This window comes from Caretta caretta, chromosome 1 (assembly GCF_965140235.1).
Source record: "Caretta caretta isolate rCarCar2 chromosome 1, rCarCar1.hap1, whole genome shotgun sequence".
In the NCBI taxonomy this organism is placed as follows: Eukaryota; Metazoa; Chordata; order Testudines; family Cheloniidae; genus Caretta; species Caretta caretta.
This window is the reverse complement of record NC_134206.1, coordinates 266,785,524-266,802,750: the sequence shown is the minus strand read 5'-3', so window position 1 is coordinate 266,802,750 and position 17,227 is coordinate 266,785,524. Positions and strand designations below refer to the sequence as shown.

Sequence of the window (17,227 nt, the reverse complement as noted above, 5' to 3'; positions counted from 1 at the left end):
CGATCCAAAGCTGTTCCCGCCCCGGGCTCGATCCTCTGCGGCTGGCACCTGATAGGGGACTAAAATCAATTGCACAATTGACCGTCCACGCGGGAGCGACTGCGGAAGATGGGTCCACACCTGAACCTTAATAACGCCAGTGTAATCGGCGTCAATGACCCCTGGGATGACAAAAAAACCCTGTTTCCCAGCGTGTGAGCGAGGGAGAACCAGACCTACAAATCCGGCCGGGAGAGGTCCCGTCACCTGGGTAGGTATGGCGCAAACCTCCCCTGGCAACTGAAAATCAGCGTCCTCCTGCATAATCAAATCAAGCCCTGCACTTCCGGTAGTTGCCTCCCTCATGGAGTCTATGGATTTTAAGGCAGAGGAACAGTTGTCTGAGTGGGAAACACCCCTGTTTGGCCCTGGGTTCGGGGGAGACCCGTTGTGCGGTTTCCCGACCCGCTACGACACTGATTAGCCCAGTGATAGCCCTTCCGACACTTTGGGCACTTCTTTGAGGGGCGGGCGGGTGCCGTCGATGAGCGGCACTCCCGCTGAAAGTGACCCTCCTTACCACAGTGGTAACAACGCTTCCCCTCCTTCTCGCTTTTCCGCAGGGCGGCGGCCAGAACCCCAGCTTTATGTGCTTGTGTGCTGATGTTTTGGCACGCCCGCAGCACGTCCGACAGCTCTAGAATGCCAGCAGTTTGTGCCGCCTGGAGAGCATGGCGGCAATCCTCGTTCGCATTTTCAACCGCCATTTTTAACAGGATCTCCTGAGCTGCCACAGGGTTATCCACCTGTCGGAGGATAGCCTCCTGCAATCTGTTGGTAAAATCCATAAAGGACTCTGATGCACCCTGACGGATACTGGCAAAGCTTTTGGTAGGCTTGCCTGAATCCGGGACCTTCCAGAAAGCATGCTGGGTGCAGGTGAAAATAATGGGGAAAACAGCCTGAGGGAGTTGAGACTGCATCTGAACAGTAGCAAACTGGCCCTCCCCTGCCAAGTGCTCATAAGTGACACCTTGCTCTCTATATACCTGGGCTTGGCGTTCCGCCATCTGCCGATACTCACTAAGCCAAATAACATACTGACTGGGCGTCAGCATCATGCGCAACAGCGCCTTCCAATCTTCAGAGATCAGAGTGTACCCAGTACCTAGCCCTTCAATGAGACCCCGTACATACGTGCTAGTCAGGCTGAACTCGCGAATCGCTTTCTTTACGTCTCTGATCACCGAGTAAGGCAAACTGACCCAGTTTGCAACCTGGTTGCCCTGGCCATCATCCTGCCAGGTCACCGGACAAACTGAGACCAGATCAGCCAGCTCCTCTGCTGTAATATCTGAGCAAGTCTTCGCTGAGTGAACCATTTGTTGCACCAGCGAAAGCCCCTGAGCAGATGCGGACGACCCCCCGGGGGGCCCTGGAGCATGGGGCCCCATGGGGGGATGGTAATCACACACCGGCTCCGGTGGGGAAGGCAAGGGAGGCGGTGGTAATAGAGGCACTGGGGGCGAAGCAGCGGGAGGGATGGCTGCAGGAGCGGACGGGAGTGGTGAGAACATCAGCCCCGCGAGGGAGGGCCTGTCTGAGGCGACACGCTGTATCGCGTCGCGGCAGAGGTGCCAGGCATGTAAAGCCTGCACGGGCGCCCGAGGCTCTTTGTGCAATGTCTGGCCCAACCGCTCCCAGTCCGCTAGCTTAAGGGTTCCGGCTTCAGGGTACCACAGGCATTGGGCACTCACCTCCTGTAGCAGGAGAGTGAGTTCTCGAGTGGGGCAATCATGCTGAGCCTTACGCAGCAAATACTGTAGCTCACTGCGGTGTTGCACTTGCAAAGCAGAGAGGGAGCTTCCCATACTTACCACAATGAAAAATACTCACCGGGATCCGCGAAGCGGATGAGTGACGCGTCTGAAACCCTTGCTGGGCGAGGTGAGTGCTGAGGGCCCCACGTTTGGGCGCCAGTTGTTGCGGTTCAATGACAAGACAGCACAGAGCTTTAAGCAAGCAAGCAAGCTGGTCTGCCAACAGACTTCTGCCTGTCAGCTTTCCACCCTCTCCTTTATTCTTTTCTCTCCCCCCACGCATTACATTCTCCAACAGATAAAAGGAATACACTGGCTTTGTTTAACATTCTTATTTACCAATTTCTATCTACCGCATTCCTTGCTCTCGGGCCTTGAGCCCAGTCCTGGGAGGCTTCCCACGGTTCATGTCATCTGGGCGAGATTCCAAGGTTCATGCCCTTGAGAGGAGCTGTGTGTGCACAGCTCCTACACAACACTCCGGGTGTGCCCTGAATGTTGCCAAGCGCATGAACCTTGTATGAATCCTACAGGAGAACGCAGCTTCTCCAAGCTGAAGTTAATAAAAAACATCTACGCTCCACAATGACACAGGAGAGGCTGGTCAGCCTTGCAACCATCTCAATAGAGCATGAGCTGGCCCAGACTGTGGACCTTCAGCAGGAAGCAGTTCAAATCTTTGCAACCAAGAAGGCACGGAAAGCACCACTTTGATTATTCAAACAGATAAAAATGCCAGACAAGAAAAGTTACATTTGCTGTTCAGGCGTTTGAAAGTTAAGTGTTACTTAAAATTTTTGAACAAGGCATTTTAAGTTGGTTCTCCTTTACTGGGGTAGGTAGCAGAGCAGTACCATGAGAGGAGCAGACAGGAAGAAGGCAGAATTGATACCTATCAAAGTTTCGGCCCAAGCCAGGGGGCATGGGGGCGTCATTTGAGCTCCCCGCCTCAGGTGCCAAAATGTTGTGGGCCGGCCCTGTGATCCAGTATGACTGGATGTCACTGAAGTTAGAGATGGAAAAGACATGGCACCTCAGTGTGGAAAAGGAATGGTAACAGTGTAACGCTCCTTTAGACTCGCGTTGAATTTGGGGCAGTAGTTATGCAGACATGGCTGAGAATTCTGTTGGCAGCTGTGATTGTCTTTCTCAGCCAGTGGCAGGATTAAAGCCTCTTCAGCTTTATGTACCATGCTGAATAATTTGGCTGGACTTTCATGCACGTGGCCCATGCAGAGCAGGGATGGCATAAGACTCTTGTCCAGCTTCATCTTTAATGATATTAGCTGTGAATTTGAACCAGCAAGGTGATATCTCCCAGACCTCCTTTGCCAGACCTTATTACCATTAACCAACAATTAGGAGCTAGTGTCTCTGAGCCATAAAGGAACACAGGAATTGCTACACTGGCTCAGACTAGTGGCCCATTTTAGTGTGATATCTTGTATCTGACAGTGGCCAAAACCAGCTTTAAAGGAAGGTGCACAAAACCCCATAATGGCCAGTTATGCAATAACCTGCCCACAAGGAGATGTTTCTTTCTAACCTCTATCAGCTAGAGATTAGTTTATGCCAGGAAATATGGGTTTTATATTCCTTATTAAAATTATCATTTCTAATATAACTGTGAGTGTTTCAGTATTCAACAAATGTCTACTCCTTCCTTGAATACTACTCTTGGCCATAATGATATCTTGTGGCAATGAGTTCCATGGGTTAATTGTGATGTAAATGGTATTTCCTTTATCAGTTTTAAATCTATTGCCTTTCAACAGCATTGAATGTCCCCTTGTATTATGAGAAAGTGTAAATAGGAGGACCCAATTTATCTCCCTTGTGCCATTCTTTATTTTGTGTATCTCTGTTGTGTCATCTCTCATTACTCTTCTAGCTAAACAGTCCCCATCTTTGTAATTTCTCCTAATACAGAAGCCTTTCAATGCCTCTAATCATTTTTGTTCCCTGTCTCTTAACCCTTTTCTATTTCTGTTACATACATAACTTTTTAGATAGAGTGACCAGAATTTGAACACAGTGTTCCAGATTCAGGTGTGATGTATGAGTGCCAGTGTGGGAGGGGGCAAATCTAAGTACTTTAAAGGAATCTAATTTACATACAGGGTGAAACTAAATTGATTGGGGAGGGAAGGAGAAGGTATAAATTACACTAACTAAGGTGCTCTGAGATTTACCTCTGTTTTCTGGGTCAGCTAATCTCTGCATTTTTAAGCATGCAAAAAGGGGATTTTGGTGTGAATTTGCTTTAACAAATTTTTGAAAAGTAATCTATGAAACAGCAGATTTGGATTGAGGGAGACAGAAATTACCACAACATGCTTTACAAATATTAATAGGTATCACTGTTTAGGTATAGATTTAGGAAACCAGGGAGAGAAATGTCCTCCTAAGTGGGATTTGTATGGGCTGAGTGTCCTGACTTCAGGGTTTCTTGTTCTCCAGGTGTATGGTAGGCTATGTTAATGCCAGTCTATCTGTATTTCTGGTGTCCGACTTTGAAAACCGTTCGGAACCAACATCTAATGGAAGTGAATTTTCTGGCTCACCATTAAAATATTGCAGGTAAGAATCTCACCAAAATATCCTTTTCTTTTCAAAAAATCACCAGGTGGAAGCATCATGCTAGAGTCTCTCTTGACTTGTTTTCAAAGTTTAAAAAATGAAATGAAAAATGCATTTTGTATACGTAAAAGGAGTAAAAAGTACAGAACACCACTTATACTGTGCCTACGAGTGGGGAGGTGCCCAATCTTTGGAATAAGGAAGGCTGCCTTGGCAACTAGCCAGGATCTTGAAGGACATCTGAAATTTGCATAAAAAAGTCTTTCTAAAAAAAAAAGAACTAAAAGAACTGCCCACAAGCATATTATTTGCTTATCCTTCAATTTTCACTGACAGATTGTGGAGGAGACTTGATCTGATCTTGGGTTTTAATCCTGGTTCTAATGCTGACTTTCTTGCTCACTCTACCTGTAGAGTAAAATTCACCTTTCTGCAGAGAGCCTGCATAGGTCTATGCACTATGTAAGTCCCACCTAAGCCCTATTTTGATGGCTTATGTGATGCCTAGGACTTATACAGGCTCTGTGCATAGGAGCGAATTTCACCGTACGTGAAAAACCATTGCAAGAAACACCCTGTGCTCACAATACCTGTACAACATCTTATGTGCCCATACGATAATTGTCCCATGCCTTATGTCGGAGCTGGTTTTAATGGTTGGTTACAACACCTAGTCAAGCTGAACTAGTAGAAACTCCAGTGGTTTCTCTCCATTGCACTGGTTCAACCAGTCCTAGCTCCATCCCACAACTGAGTGCATCATATATGGAAATTCCCCACTGTCCTCTGCTCCCAGCAACAGTGTTTGGCTCTATGCAATAGGGCTTCATAAGACCCAGAAAACACCAGTGCAACAATGGTGTTAAGATCTGCTCTGTGTGGATGCACACACATTGTTCCATCAAAACAGTGTTGCAGAGACCTGGTAAAGACCTTTGCAAGGACAAGACTCTCTATTTGTCCTTGAATAAGTCTCCTAACCTCCCTCTTTGGTTTCTCCATCTCTTAGTGGTGATAGCATTTATTTATGCCCAAAAGTCATATATAAGAATTAATTTGTTAATGTTTTCAAGCTCTTTGAACATGAAAAGGGCCATATAAGCACTAAGTATTATTATTGAAGGGGCTTCGCATCCGCAGGAAATTCCAACATTTTGTTTTCATCCCAAATTTGGATGAAAAGTCGAAACTTCAAATTTTTTCACAGAACAGAAACTCAATAAAGTTTCATTTTGGTAATGTTGGGAACTTTTTTTTTTTTGGACCGAAATGAAAATTTTGACATCCATGAAATCAAAATATTTATTCCATTTTGTTGGAATGACCCAAAATGCTCTGTTTCAAGGGGGAACTTGGGCAGAACAACTGTGTAATGCTGTTATTTTATAATGCAGAGTTGGTTTGTGAACATGAGCTCAAATGACTGCAAAGCCTCTTCTTTATTATGAAACAATAAAATATCCTTTGATCGGTCTCTAGAGCCCAAGGGTACTTTAGTGTCCAGTGAAAAGACTCCTGACATTTTGTTAAAAGTCTGAAAATAATATTACTTGCACTTCTATAGCAAACTGAGCTGTTTTCCTCTGAAGTTAATGTTTTCATTTAGGGAGCTGAAACAATTATGAGACTCTACTGCACACTATTTGGCAGGATATAACCCTAAAAATAGGTTAGATCAATACATATCCTATTCTGTGATACAGAGCTGCTGGCCAAAAAAGGCTTCATTCCAACTTAATAATCTTAATATTTTTTATAAGATTTGTCTCTGACCATCCACCACTTAATATCAATGGGGTTACAGATTAAAATAATATTTGCTTTTGATATTTTAGAGAAATAGAAACCAGCGCTGTTGCGCTCCTTCAGGGAGTTCCAAATTCTGCAGCTGTTAGCTAGTGAGATCTCCTGTTGAGGTCAATGTGAGATTTCCCTGGGTAAGCACTAAATGCAGACTTCAGGATTTGGCCTGGGATACACATGCATGTGTAACACCAACAGACCCTGGTTGTCAGTGGGCGGGATTGAACGAACCTGGGACCTCTGGAGCTTAGTGCATGAGCCTCTACCACATGAGCTAAAAGCCAGCTGGCTCTTAGCTAAGGCTGTAGAGCAGACTCATTTAGCTCTCTCTCTAAGTGGCCTCAGTGGCACTGGGTGGGACAGAACACCACAGCCAAGGAGGTGTGTGGGTTACACGTGCTACTAACATCTGTAGGATAATTATCATAACCATAATAGTCATATAAATCACATATATATTCTTAAACATTTCTTGCCAGAGGGCTCACAGCATTGTGGTATCTAGAGCTCTGCCACAGTATTAATAATGAAGTCATCCCCATCATCTAAAAATAAACTAATTCTTACTTGTAAACCAGGCCCTTTTATCAAATAAAAGATTTTGTCTGGCATGAAGAAAGGGTGGGGGAGAAACTCCATAAATTTAGCCCAACAATTAAACAAATCTTCCACAAAAACAACTAAAAAGGAGATAGTCTTAGCTCTCATTCTCATCCTCTGGCATTTGTTACAGGGAGGCTAATTGGCCTTAACCCACTTCAACTAAAGCAGGATTTGGCACTTGAATCTCAGTTTGCTAATTCAAACTGCCACTGCAAAATCACTAGATACAGCTATGTTCTTTGGCAAGTATATTTACTTATTAAATATATATGTCCCTGCCTGTGGAATGGAGAGTGTGACTGACTTCCTTTTAATCGGTTTACAAGACATTTAATGAACCTGAATTCTACCGGTTTCACAGTAGCAGCCATGTTAGTCTGTATCCACAAAAAGAACAGGAGTACTTGTGGCACCTTCGAGACTAACAAATTTATTTGAGCATAAATTGTTTCGTCTCACTTCATCGGATGCATGCAGTGGAAAATACAGTAGGGAGATTTTATATACACAGAGAACATGAAACAATGGATGTTACCATACATACTTTAACGAGAGTGATCAGGTAAGGTGAGCTATTACCAGCAGGAGAGGGCCGGGGGTGGGGGCGAACCTTTTGTAGTGATAATCAAGGTGGGCCATTTCCAGCAGTTGATCTTGGTAATTTCAATTGTACTTTAAAGCCCCATATTGATAGGAATGAAAATTAGTTTAATCGTTTATCTGCAAAGAAATTACAGAGAAATGTATTCCACAATGTAGTTTGTATGATGGATAGGAGTCCTTTAATTTTCAAGCAAGACAGTTTATGCAGACAGATCTGTTAATAAATTACCATTGCTGTTACAGAGCCCAGATTTTTCCCTCCATATGAGACACAAAACAATCTGTTAAAGTCTTCCCTAGTTCCTGGGCTGCTGTATTTATTTAGTCCCTTATAAGTACAAAAATTACCAGATTACCTCATAGAAGACCCATCTCTAGCTAAGGTTCCCAGCCAGGGCCTTCTATTACAGTCCTTAAACAGCCACTAATCTTCCTCTTTTGTAAAACATTTCATGCTCAGGAGCCAGTGTTTTGGCTGCAGAAGGGAATAAGTGGGCAGCTAAAACAATTTGCACTGAAGATGCTGAAATGTAAGAAGAATTCAGTGCTGACTGAAATCCCAAAACACCATTTATTCCATTTGTGTATAGATGCCTCTCTAATTTGAGGCCTATCGGTCAGAGAAAAAATATGTTTTTGTTTATCTTCTTTCTCCTGTGGGTTTGGGTTGCTTTTGTTTCTAAATTAGCTTAGAGCTAAAAACTTCTGTGTATTACTTAACATGGTATATTCAGACATTGTTCATACCCAGTTTTCAAACCTGTGTAGGAAACAGATTAGGCAGAAGCTAAATTTCCCCTCCTTTTTAGATTAGGTTTCTGTGGGATTATTTTGGAATTACCTCTTTGACAATAAAATCAAATCCATATGAATGTTATTTTATTGAGGGCTTGGTTCTTCAAAAGACAGTTTTTAAAAACAGTAGACCTGATTCTCCTCTCACACTGGTTTTACCATGGAGTGGTGTCATTGGGTGAAATCTTGGCTCCACTGAAGACAATGACAAAACTCCCACGGACTTCTGTGTGGCCAGGATTTCACCCATTGACTTCAGTGGAGTTATTCATTATTACCATTGGTAGAAGTGAGGAAAGAATCAGTATTTTAGAAACTTGTATCATTTTTGTCTTGAGATCCCTGTTGTTGCAAGGAGGATATAGTCAAAGAATAGCATTCTGTTATGTTCTCTGTGAAGCGTAGCAGTTTATCACTGTACTGAAATGCAACATTCGGTTTGTTTTTCAGGTACAGAGACTATCGAGACCCTCCTCATTCCCCGGTACCCTATGGCTACACATTGCAATTCTGGCATGTCTTAGCAGCACGGTTGGCTTTTATTATTGTATTTGAGGTCAGTTTTCATATAAGGGACTAGATGATATAATTAATAATTAAGCAATCAATTTGCAAACACCTAGAAGATAATAAGATGATAAATAACGGTCAGCATGGATTTGTCAAGAACAAATTGTGTCACACCACCCTAATGACTTTCTTTGACGTGGATAGGGAGGAAGTGGTAGATGTGGCATATCTTGACTATAGTAAGGTTTTTGATATTGTCTCGCATGACCTCCTCTTAAACAAACTAGGGAAATACAATCTAGATGGAGCTAATATAAAGTGGGTGCATAACTGGTTGGAAAACCATTCCCAGAGAGTAGCTATCAGTGGTTCACAGTCAAGCTGGAAGGGCATATCGAATGGGGTCCCACAGGGATCAGTTCTGGATCCGGTTCTGTTCCATATCTTCATCAGTGACTTAGATAATGGCATAGAAAGTATAAATTATAAAGTTTGCGGATGATACCAAGCTGGAAGGGGTTGCAAGATCTTTGGAGGATAAGATTAAAATTCAAAATGATCTGGAGAAATGATCTGAAGTAATGGTCTGGATGAAATTCAATAAGGATAAGTACAAAGTACTCCACTTAGGAAGGAACAATCAGATGCACACATACAAAATGGGAAACGACTGCCTAGGAAGGAGTACTACAGAAAGGTCATAGCAGATCACAAGCTAAATATGAGTCAACGGTGTAACACTATTGCAAAAAAAGCAAACATCATTCTGGGATGTATTAGCAGGAGTGTTATAAGCAACATACAAGAAGTAATTCTTCTGCTCTACTCCACGCTGATTAGACCTCAGCTGTAGTACAGTGTCCAGTTCTGGGTGCCACATTTCAGGAAAGATGTGGAGAATTTGGAGAAAGTCCAGAGGGGAGTAACAAAAATGATTGAAGGTCTAGAAAACATGACCTATGAGGGAAGATTGAAAAAATGGGGTTTGTTTAGTCTGGAGGAGAGAAGACTGAGAGGGGACATAACAGTTTTCGAGTACATAAAAGGTTGTTACAAAGAGGAGGGAGAAAAATGGCTCTCATTAACCTCTGAGGAGAGGACAAGAAGCAATGGGCTTAAATTGCAGCAAGGGCAGTTTAGTTTGGACATTAGGAAAATCTTCCTAACTGTCAGGGTGGTTAAGCACTGGAATAAATTGCCTAGGGAAGTTGTGGAATCTTCACCACTGGAGATTTTTAAGAGTAGGTTAGACAAACACCTGTCAGGAACGGTCTAGATAATACTTAGTCCTGCCTTGAGTGCAGGGGACTGGACTAGATGACCTCTCAAGGTCCCTTCCAGTCCTATGATTCTATGATTAAACGGTTGCAGTATGTACAAGGCCTGTGGAAGTGGTTAGGTTATGGACTTGGGTGGAGTGAAGAGCGCAAGAAGGGAGAGAGTAAAGAAAGAAGTATAGAGATGTATCCAATGAGAACCCTTGGATTATTCGCTGGGTTGACATAAAAAAAGCTCTATGGGACAGAGGATCAGGCCTCTCTTTCTGTTTGGAAACCACCTAGCACATTGTAGGTGCCACAGGCACTGGCTTCCTCTGGGCCCCAATGGTGCTCAATCTCCTGCTTTGCCCCAGGCCCCGCCCCCACCCAACCCCTTCCCCAAAACTTCCACCCCCACCCCACCTCTTCCTGCCCATGCTCCGCCCTAGGCCCTGCCCCCACCCCACCCCTCTCCCAAGTCCCCACCACCACCCTGCCTCTTCTGTCCCGCTTCACTTCCCACCCAGTTCTGCCCCCTCCCCCGAGTACACCCCATCCCCGCTCCTCCCCCTCCCTCCCTCCCAGCACCTCCTGCATGCCGCTAAACAGCTGATCATGGCAGGTGGGAGGTGCTGGGAGATAGGGGGAGGAGTTGATCAGGGGATCCGCTGGCAGACAGGAGGTGCTGGGAGACAAGGAGGGAGCTGGCTGCTGGTGGGTGCTACGCACCCCCTGGTTTTTTCCGTGGGTGCTCCAGCCCTGGATCACCCACGGAGTCGACACCTATGGTAGGTGCTACTGGAAAGAAAGAACAATTATCATAAAAGATTTAGCTAAGACAGAAATACTTAAGGGAAGCTTTGTCATTGAGTTTGGAGATGGAGATCAGTGTAAATAACTACACTAAATAATAACAACTGCAACACGCCATCCTGAACCTAGAGTTAATGTAGAGCAGTTTAAGGTGTGGCTACTTTGCATTTGGACTTAGCTCAAACACAGCAGAAGATAGATACTAGGACGTATCTCTTAAAAGAAAAGTTATTCATCTTGCAGACAAACAAAAACGGAAAGTGATGTGCCAAGGCTAAAGGATCATCATCCCTCAGATGTAGCAAAACACACCAGTTTAGATATTGCATCTTTCTGCTGCTGACGAGAGAATTCATAGGAAGAGTTGCTACAGCTTCTATTCTGTAACCCTTAAACTAAAGAGCCCAAATTGGAGTGAAAAATATCCTTTTTCATCTCCAATTTGTCTACGTGAGACGGAAGAGGGCTCTGGTTCCACCGATTGTTCACCAAACTTCATAGAACAAACTCCAAAAAACCTCTTTGATTAAACAAAATGGAAAAGAAGAGAAGAGCAGAACAACTCTCCTCAACCGCACCAATTTTTATTCTAATATGCCTAAATCATTAGGGACAAAATGATTGATAAATGCACCGGATATTTAACAGGGACATTTTAGGTAGATTGCAGTGTGGTTTTATATTAGAGGTACAGAACATTCGAAAGCAGCATTATTTTCCAGTAATAATGACTTGGGTCTGAAATCACTGGGAGTTTTTCCAGAGTAAAAAAAGGAGTAAATCCTTTGTCCCCTTTCCTGCAGTGTGATCCACTAGCATTGGCCCCCTACCTCCAGACAGAGTCCACCTGATTTCAGGGCACAGACACCAGAGTCTGAACTAACAGATCACACAGCAGGATTGAGGCCTTAATTTCTATACTGAACTTTGTGACAGTATTATTGCGCCAAATCAAGCAGTGGTTTAGTGCTTGCTCAGGCATCGGTCTCCGCTGACTTCGGCTGGAGTTCTGCCTGAAGAGGGACTGCAGGATTTGGTGCCTTAATATTTCAATTTTTAATAAAAGTTTGAGTTCTAGATCAACATCTTTTTGTTACCTAGGAGATTTTACTCCCCTTTGAAAAATGAATCAAACTGGAAACTGTAGTAAAAAGATTAATACTTTTTATCCCTCTTAAATCCTTTTGTTTTCACAGCACCTTGTCTTTTGCATAAAGCACCTGATTTCGTATTTAATCCCAGACCTTCCGAAAGATCTGAGGGATCGGATGAGGAGAGAAAAGTACCTGATTCAGGAAATGATGTACGAAGCAGAACTGGAACGTCTGCAGAAAGAACGGAAGGAGAGGAAGAAAAATGGAAAATCTCATCACAATGAATGGCCCTGACTGGGTGAGGGAGAAATTATTTAAATGGAACCATTAATTCTAGTTAGTTATTCAATAACCCAGATTTATACTGGGTTGGGAATAGTCAGGAGTGGATGAGAACAACTTAAAACTATATTGCATGCAGTTAGCATGCATGTGCCCCTATTCAAAATGCACACATCAGACTAAAGTCTCTGCACTGGACCCCAGACAGCTTCCAAGGCCAGTTTAAGGTCTTGTTCCTAACCTTAAAAGCAATTCATGGATCAAACCCCAGCCACATTAAAGACCCAGTTTCAATCTATGAACCGCCACAACAGTTACACTCCTCTGGGACAATACAGATCACAAAACCCCGGACAAAGCACATGAGAGCTGAGGACAAAGCATTCTCGGTCGAGGGGGTCTAGCTATGCATCATAATTCCAGAGATTAGGCAAATCCAGAGTCTTGTCTTGTCTTCAGGAAGTGCTGCAAAGTCATCGTCTTCAAAAAAAAGACTTTTCACCAAAGCAAGAATAACACAACATTGACACCCCCATCGGCCTTATAAACCTCAACCAACAAAAACAAAATAGCAAATTAATAAAATCTAAAAAATCAAAACCAAAAACCCTACCCCAAGCAAAGATTTTACCCCAAAAAGGGAGAAGTGGCAGGGACTCCAGGAAATCCGCTCGTGGCTTCATTATTGCTATTGATTTTATGTAGACGGAGCTGAGATATTATGTGGTAGGCAGCCACATACACCATGAAGATAGATTGATTTACATTTCTATAGCACTTTCTGTCTAAGCATGTTAAAGTGCTTCACAAGCATTAATGAACTGAGTCTCCCAATACTGCTGTGTGGTTGCCAAGCAAAGTTGTGCCTGTTTCACAGGTGTGCGAAGATGAAAAGCCCATTGGAGGAGTTGGCTGCACAGCTCTTCTAAAGAATAGGCAGGTGCCCAATTATGGATTTAGGTGTTTAGCATTAGGTGTGCTTGAAAATCTTATCCAGAGTAGTGGCCTGCTTTTCAGAGGTGCTGAGCAGCTGCAGCTCCCATTGAGGTACATAGAGGACTGACCAGGACTCAGCACCTCAAGCCTTAGGTGACTTGCCTAAAGTCACATGCAGGAGGTTTGGGGAAGAACTATAACCCAGATTTGTTTGTACTGCATTAGCACCTAGTGGCCTCCAGCACGGATTAGGGAATACTGTACCCAAACATAACAAGCAGATGGTCCATGTCCCACAGAGTTTACAGTCAAAAGATGAAATGACAGGTGGCTACAATTACCAGGGGGGAGCACATAGCCATCCAAGAGCTCCTGACTCTGAGTCTTGTTCTTTATTCATGAGACCATCCCTCCAAAAATGTGGTAAGAGGTTTAAAAGGTACATTAAAATATGAAATGACATTAAATCCTACATGCAGAATAATAAGGTGATAATTCTGGACAAGTAATGGAAAAAGAATTGGTCACTACAAACATCAGCCAATAACTGATCTGACTAAAAGGACTCAGGGATAAACAATTTAGGTCTAAATTATTTTGCAAAGTGTTCAGCTTTCCACTGTTAAACATTCCAAAAGCCACTCACCCGAATTACATGCGATCTTAGGAACCAACAACTGAATAAGTGTCAGATGGTGTGATACAAATCAGAACATGCTGGCTGGATGTTGTTAAAAGTAAGCTGGGTCTCACTCCTAAGTAATAACACTGAAATGCCTGCAGAATATAAAAGCATAAACACCATCCAGGTCACTCAGCAGCCCGATCTATAGGAATACAAATGGACATACAGATCAAAGTGAACGTAGACCTGGTGGGATTCCCTTAGAAACAAAATAGGAATGTGAGTCAAACAATTTGATTTAACACTTTTCTAAGTAAATAGAGTGCCAACACTTTAACCAAGTCCGTGAAGAAGGCGGCACAGACCTGTCCCTTCTCCGGACTTTCCCAATGGATTTCAAGCTGCATCCTGCTTTGTGACAAGTTAACAGCAGCTCCTCCCACACAAGGCACGAGGGCCCACTCACCCAGGCCACGCTGGCAGCTTCACTTTGAGATGTCCCTCTTCTGGAGAGCGGTATAGCGGCAGCGTACACACGTTTGCAAAACATTATTGCCTGGTGCAAGATTCTGCCAAACACATCCTTTGGCAGAGCTGTCCTCTAATCCGTGGTACAGAAGTGCTCCTCACACCCTCCTCCTCAATTAATACTGCTTGTGAATCACCTAGATTGGAATACACTTAGGAACCGTCACTCAAAGAAAGAAAGATTACCACAGGAAGTGGCTGTCATCGCAGTATGTGGTCCCTATCTGTATTCCACTACCTGCCCTCCTTCCCCTCTGCTGCAGAGCCTTATCCTAGGGCTATTCCTGATTAAAAGGTAACCAGAGAAGCGGTCGGTCCATGCCACCACTTGTGCCCTCAGTTTTTTAGAGGAGGAGGAAGAGAAGGATGCCAGGTGCAGATCGATGGCCACTGCTAGCACGAATCTTCCAGGCACATGGAACCCATGCACACCTCAAGTGGATTATAGATAGGGACCACACATCTTGAAAATCTCCATTACTGTACGAGTGAGTAACCTTTCTTTATGCAACGTAATGCGCCAGAAGATACACATGTGTTGGATGGCTATTTGTTTCCCAATCACCGCTGCAAGGTGTATGTGGCTTACACAGCAATGGCAAATGCTGACTGCTCAGCCGCTAATGCTCGTGCAAAGCATATTAAGGCCAAGTTCATATAAACAAGTAGATTAAATAGACTGAGATTAATTTGTTTGCAAAAACTGTATAAGCAACTTTAAAATCACAGGTGACAGACTTTCAGAAAGAGTTTGCTAAATAGTAAAATCAGATGCAAGTCACACCTGAATCACAGTCTTATATATGTGTTTTAAGCTATGCAAACCTCCTCCAGTGAGATATCGCTCTGGCAGTTTAGATCAGAGACATTCAGTGGTGCAAGTACGGTGGTATGGTCCAGTTCACCGTACCAGTAAGATATTTATGGCTGGCACTCTGTACTGGAAAGACACAGGAGAAACAGAACACGCAACTCCTCCGGCATGGCTGTACCGCCCCCAGCCCCGCCCCCAGCCCTTTCTTGAAGCTATGTCTCCTGTCTGGGGTTTGTATAGCAGCTCCGCTAGGGACAGGGCTGGGGCGGGGTTGGGGGCAGTACATCTGCACCAGAGGAGCTGCTGGCGTGGGGCCACTCGGCGGCCCCACATTCTGCTCCTTTCGCCACTGTGGTTCCAGAGAGCCCTGCAGTTCAGAAGTCTTCAGCGCAGCGGGAGGAGGACAGAGCCCCCCCACCCAGGTAACATATGATGGATTATGGGGAGGGGACGGGGAGAGTGCGAGGGCCCCAGGCTGGATGCGGGGGGGTTGGAGTCACATGGGGAGGTCACGTGCCTCCCCTTTAGCTGGTGCCCCCCTTTGTGTCCCTCCCATGAGTGCAGCGTACCAGTAAGAAATGAATTCTACTTGCACCACTGGAGACATTCCTAACTTTGAATTGCGCCATATTATAACAATCTGATTTTCACTCTTGAGGAACCTCAGTAGGTCAACATGACAAATCAAATAAAGTGAAGCAAAGATACAATCAACTGCGGATTGCTTTTGAGACCAGTTTTCAACACAGCTATGTTTTGTTGATACTTCATTATTCTAAATTGCTAGAAGTTGTCTTGGGTATTGCTGAAAACGAGAACATAAGCTGGCACTGGAAGCTGTCAAAGTTGGCTCACCTTGAGCCTGATCCTGCAAAATCCTGAGACCCTCCAGGAAGGTGCTGAGCACCCTCTAATTCCATTGATTTATCCACTCAGCACCTCACAGGGATGAGCCCTGCCATTCTGCACAACAGAGTTCCCCTTTGTCTTTCACTGTTATACAGCAGTTCAAACAGAAAATAGTGAGTGTGTGTGTTTGGAGGGAGGCTAATAAGACAAATGTATAACAAAAATTGTAGCTTTCTAATGGCAAACTGAATTGTTCTGTTTTCTAGGTAGCAAATGCATTCCTGTAGTGTGTTTCTGATCTGGTATTGTTTTTGTTTATGGCTCCCGATCATGGACCTGTACTCTGTTTACTTATCCCAAGAGCACTACCTTGAAGAGAATGAAAAAATGCAACCTCAATGCATGCCACAGACATTTTACATAGCAAGCAGGACAGCACATTTCAGAGGATTTACTGTGAAATCATTTTGCAATCCAGCATATGACTGATATCCATAGACCACTCTCAACAGAGCTAGCATGTATTTTATGGGCAATTATACTCAAGTTTTTAAAACCAAGGAAAAATTGTATACTGGGACTGTTTTTTCAGCCTGTTTGGTACGTTTTTTGCATTCTGTCCCATGCGCGTTTTACAGAACTTAGAATAATAAATGTAAATTAAAAACCAGGATACACTGACAAAAAATGCCCAGTATTACAAGACCATCTATTTTCAAGCCACCAAATAAGACAACTGAAACCCTGTTTACAAATGAGTTCTTTTTTTATTTCAGATCTTTGTGCAGAGACTTATGTTATATACTATATATATAAAGTATATAGATTGTTTATTTGTAAATAGCAAAAACAACCAACCTATGGAAAAGAATGTCAAATTTTTGCACCTATAAAAACGTCATCAACATAAAGCCATGTTTAACGCTTGTATGTGTTGCAATAACTTTAAAATAAATTATGCATATGAAATCTTTGTTGTTGAGCTTTTGTAAGTCATCTTATGTTATCTAATTTTGAGCAGAGGGACAAATCTGAGGCGAAATACAAATGCAAGCCCAAAATGATCAAGACCCTATCTTAACACTTTCTCTGTAAATCCATTGTGTATTTATTTACTCTGATGAATTAAGAAAAGGAGGACTTGTGGCACCTTAGAGACTAACAAATTTATTTGAGCATAAGCTTTCGTGAGCTACAGCTCACTTCATTGGATGCATTCAGTGAAAAATACAGTGGGGGGATTTATTTATGTAACCCTTTTTCCCGTCAGAGTTGGCAGCAACAAGGGCCGGGTTCAATATCTAGGGGATCCATTCCAATAACACAATGCAAAC

At 43.6% G+C, this 17,227-nt stretch overlaps 1 protein-coding gene across 9 annotated transcripts in view; it reads left to right on the top strand.

Moving 5' to 3' along the window:
• ANO4 (anoctamin 4) overlaps nt 1-16,862 on the top strand; it is a 292,125-nt gene extending 275,263 nt beyond the window's left edge. For 7 of the 9 annotated variants that reach the window (XM_048835453.2, XM_048835454.2, XM_048835452.2 and 4 more), the window contains 4 exons: nt 4,260-4,379; nt 8,634-8,739; nt 11,962-12,157; nt 16,160-16,862. In XM_048835453.2, the coding sequence (XP_048691410.1) occupies nt 4,260-4,379; nt 8,634-8,739; nt 11,962-12,153 (418 nt within the window). In that variant the 3' untranslated portion in view covers nt 12,154-12,157; nt 16,160-16,862. Of the gene's footprint in view, nt 1-4,259; nt 4,383-8,633; nt 8,740-11,961; nt 12,158-16,159 lie in introns of those variants that run through there. The other 2 variants (XM_048835448.2, XM_048835456.2) reach the window with 2 other exon arrangements.
• Nucleotides 16,863-17,227: the final 365 nt, after the last annotated feature.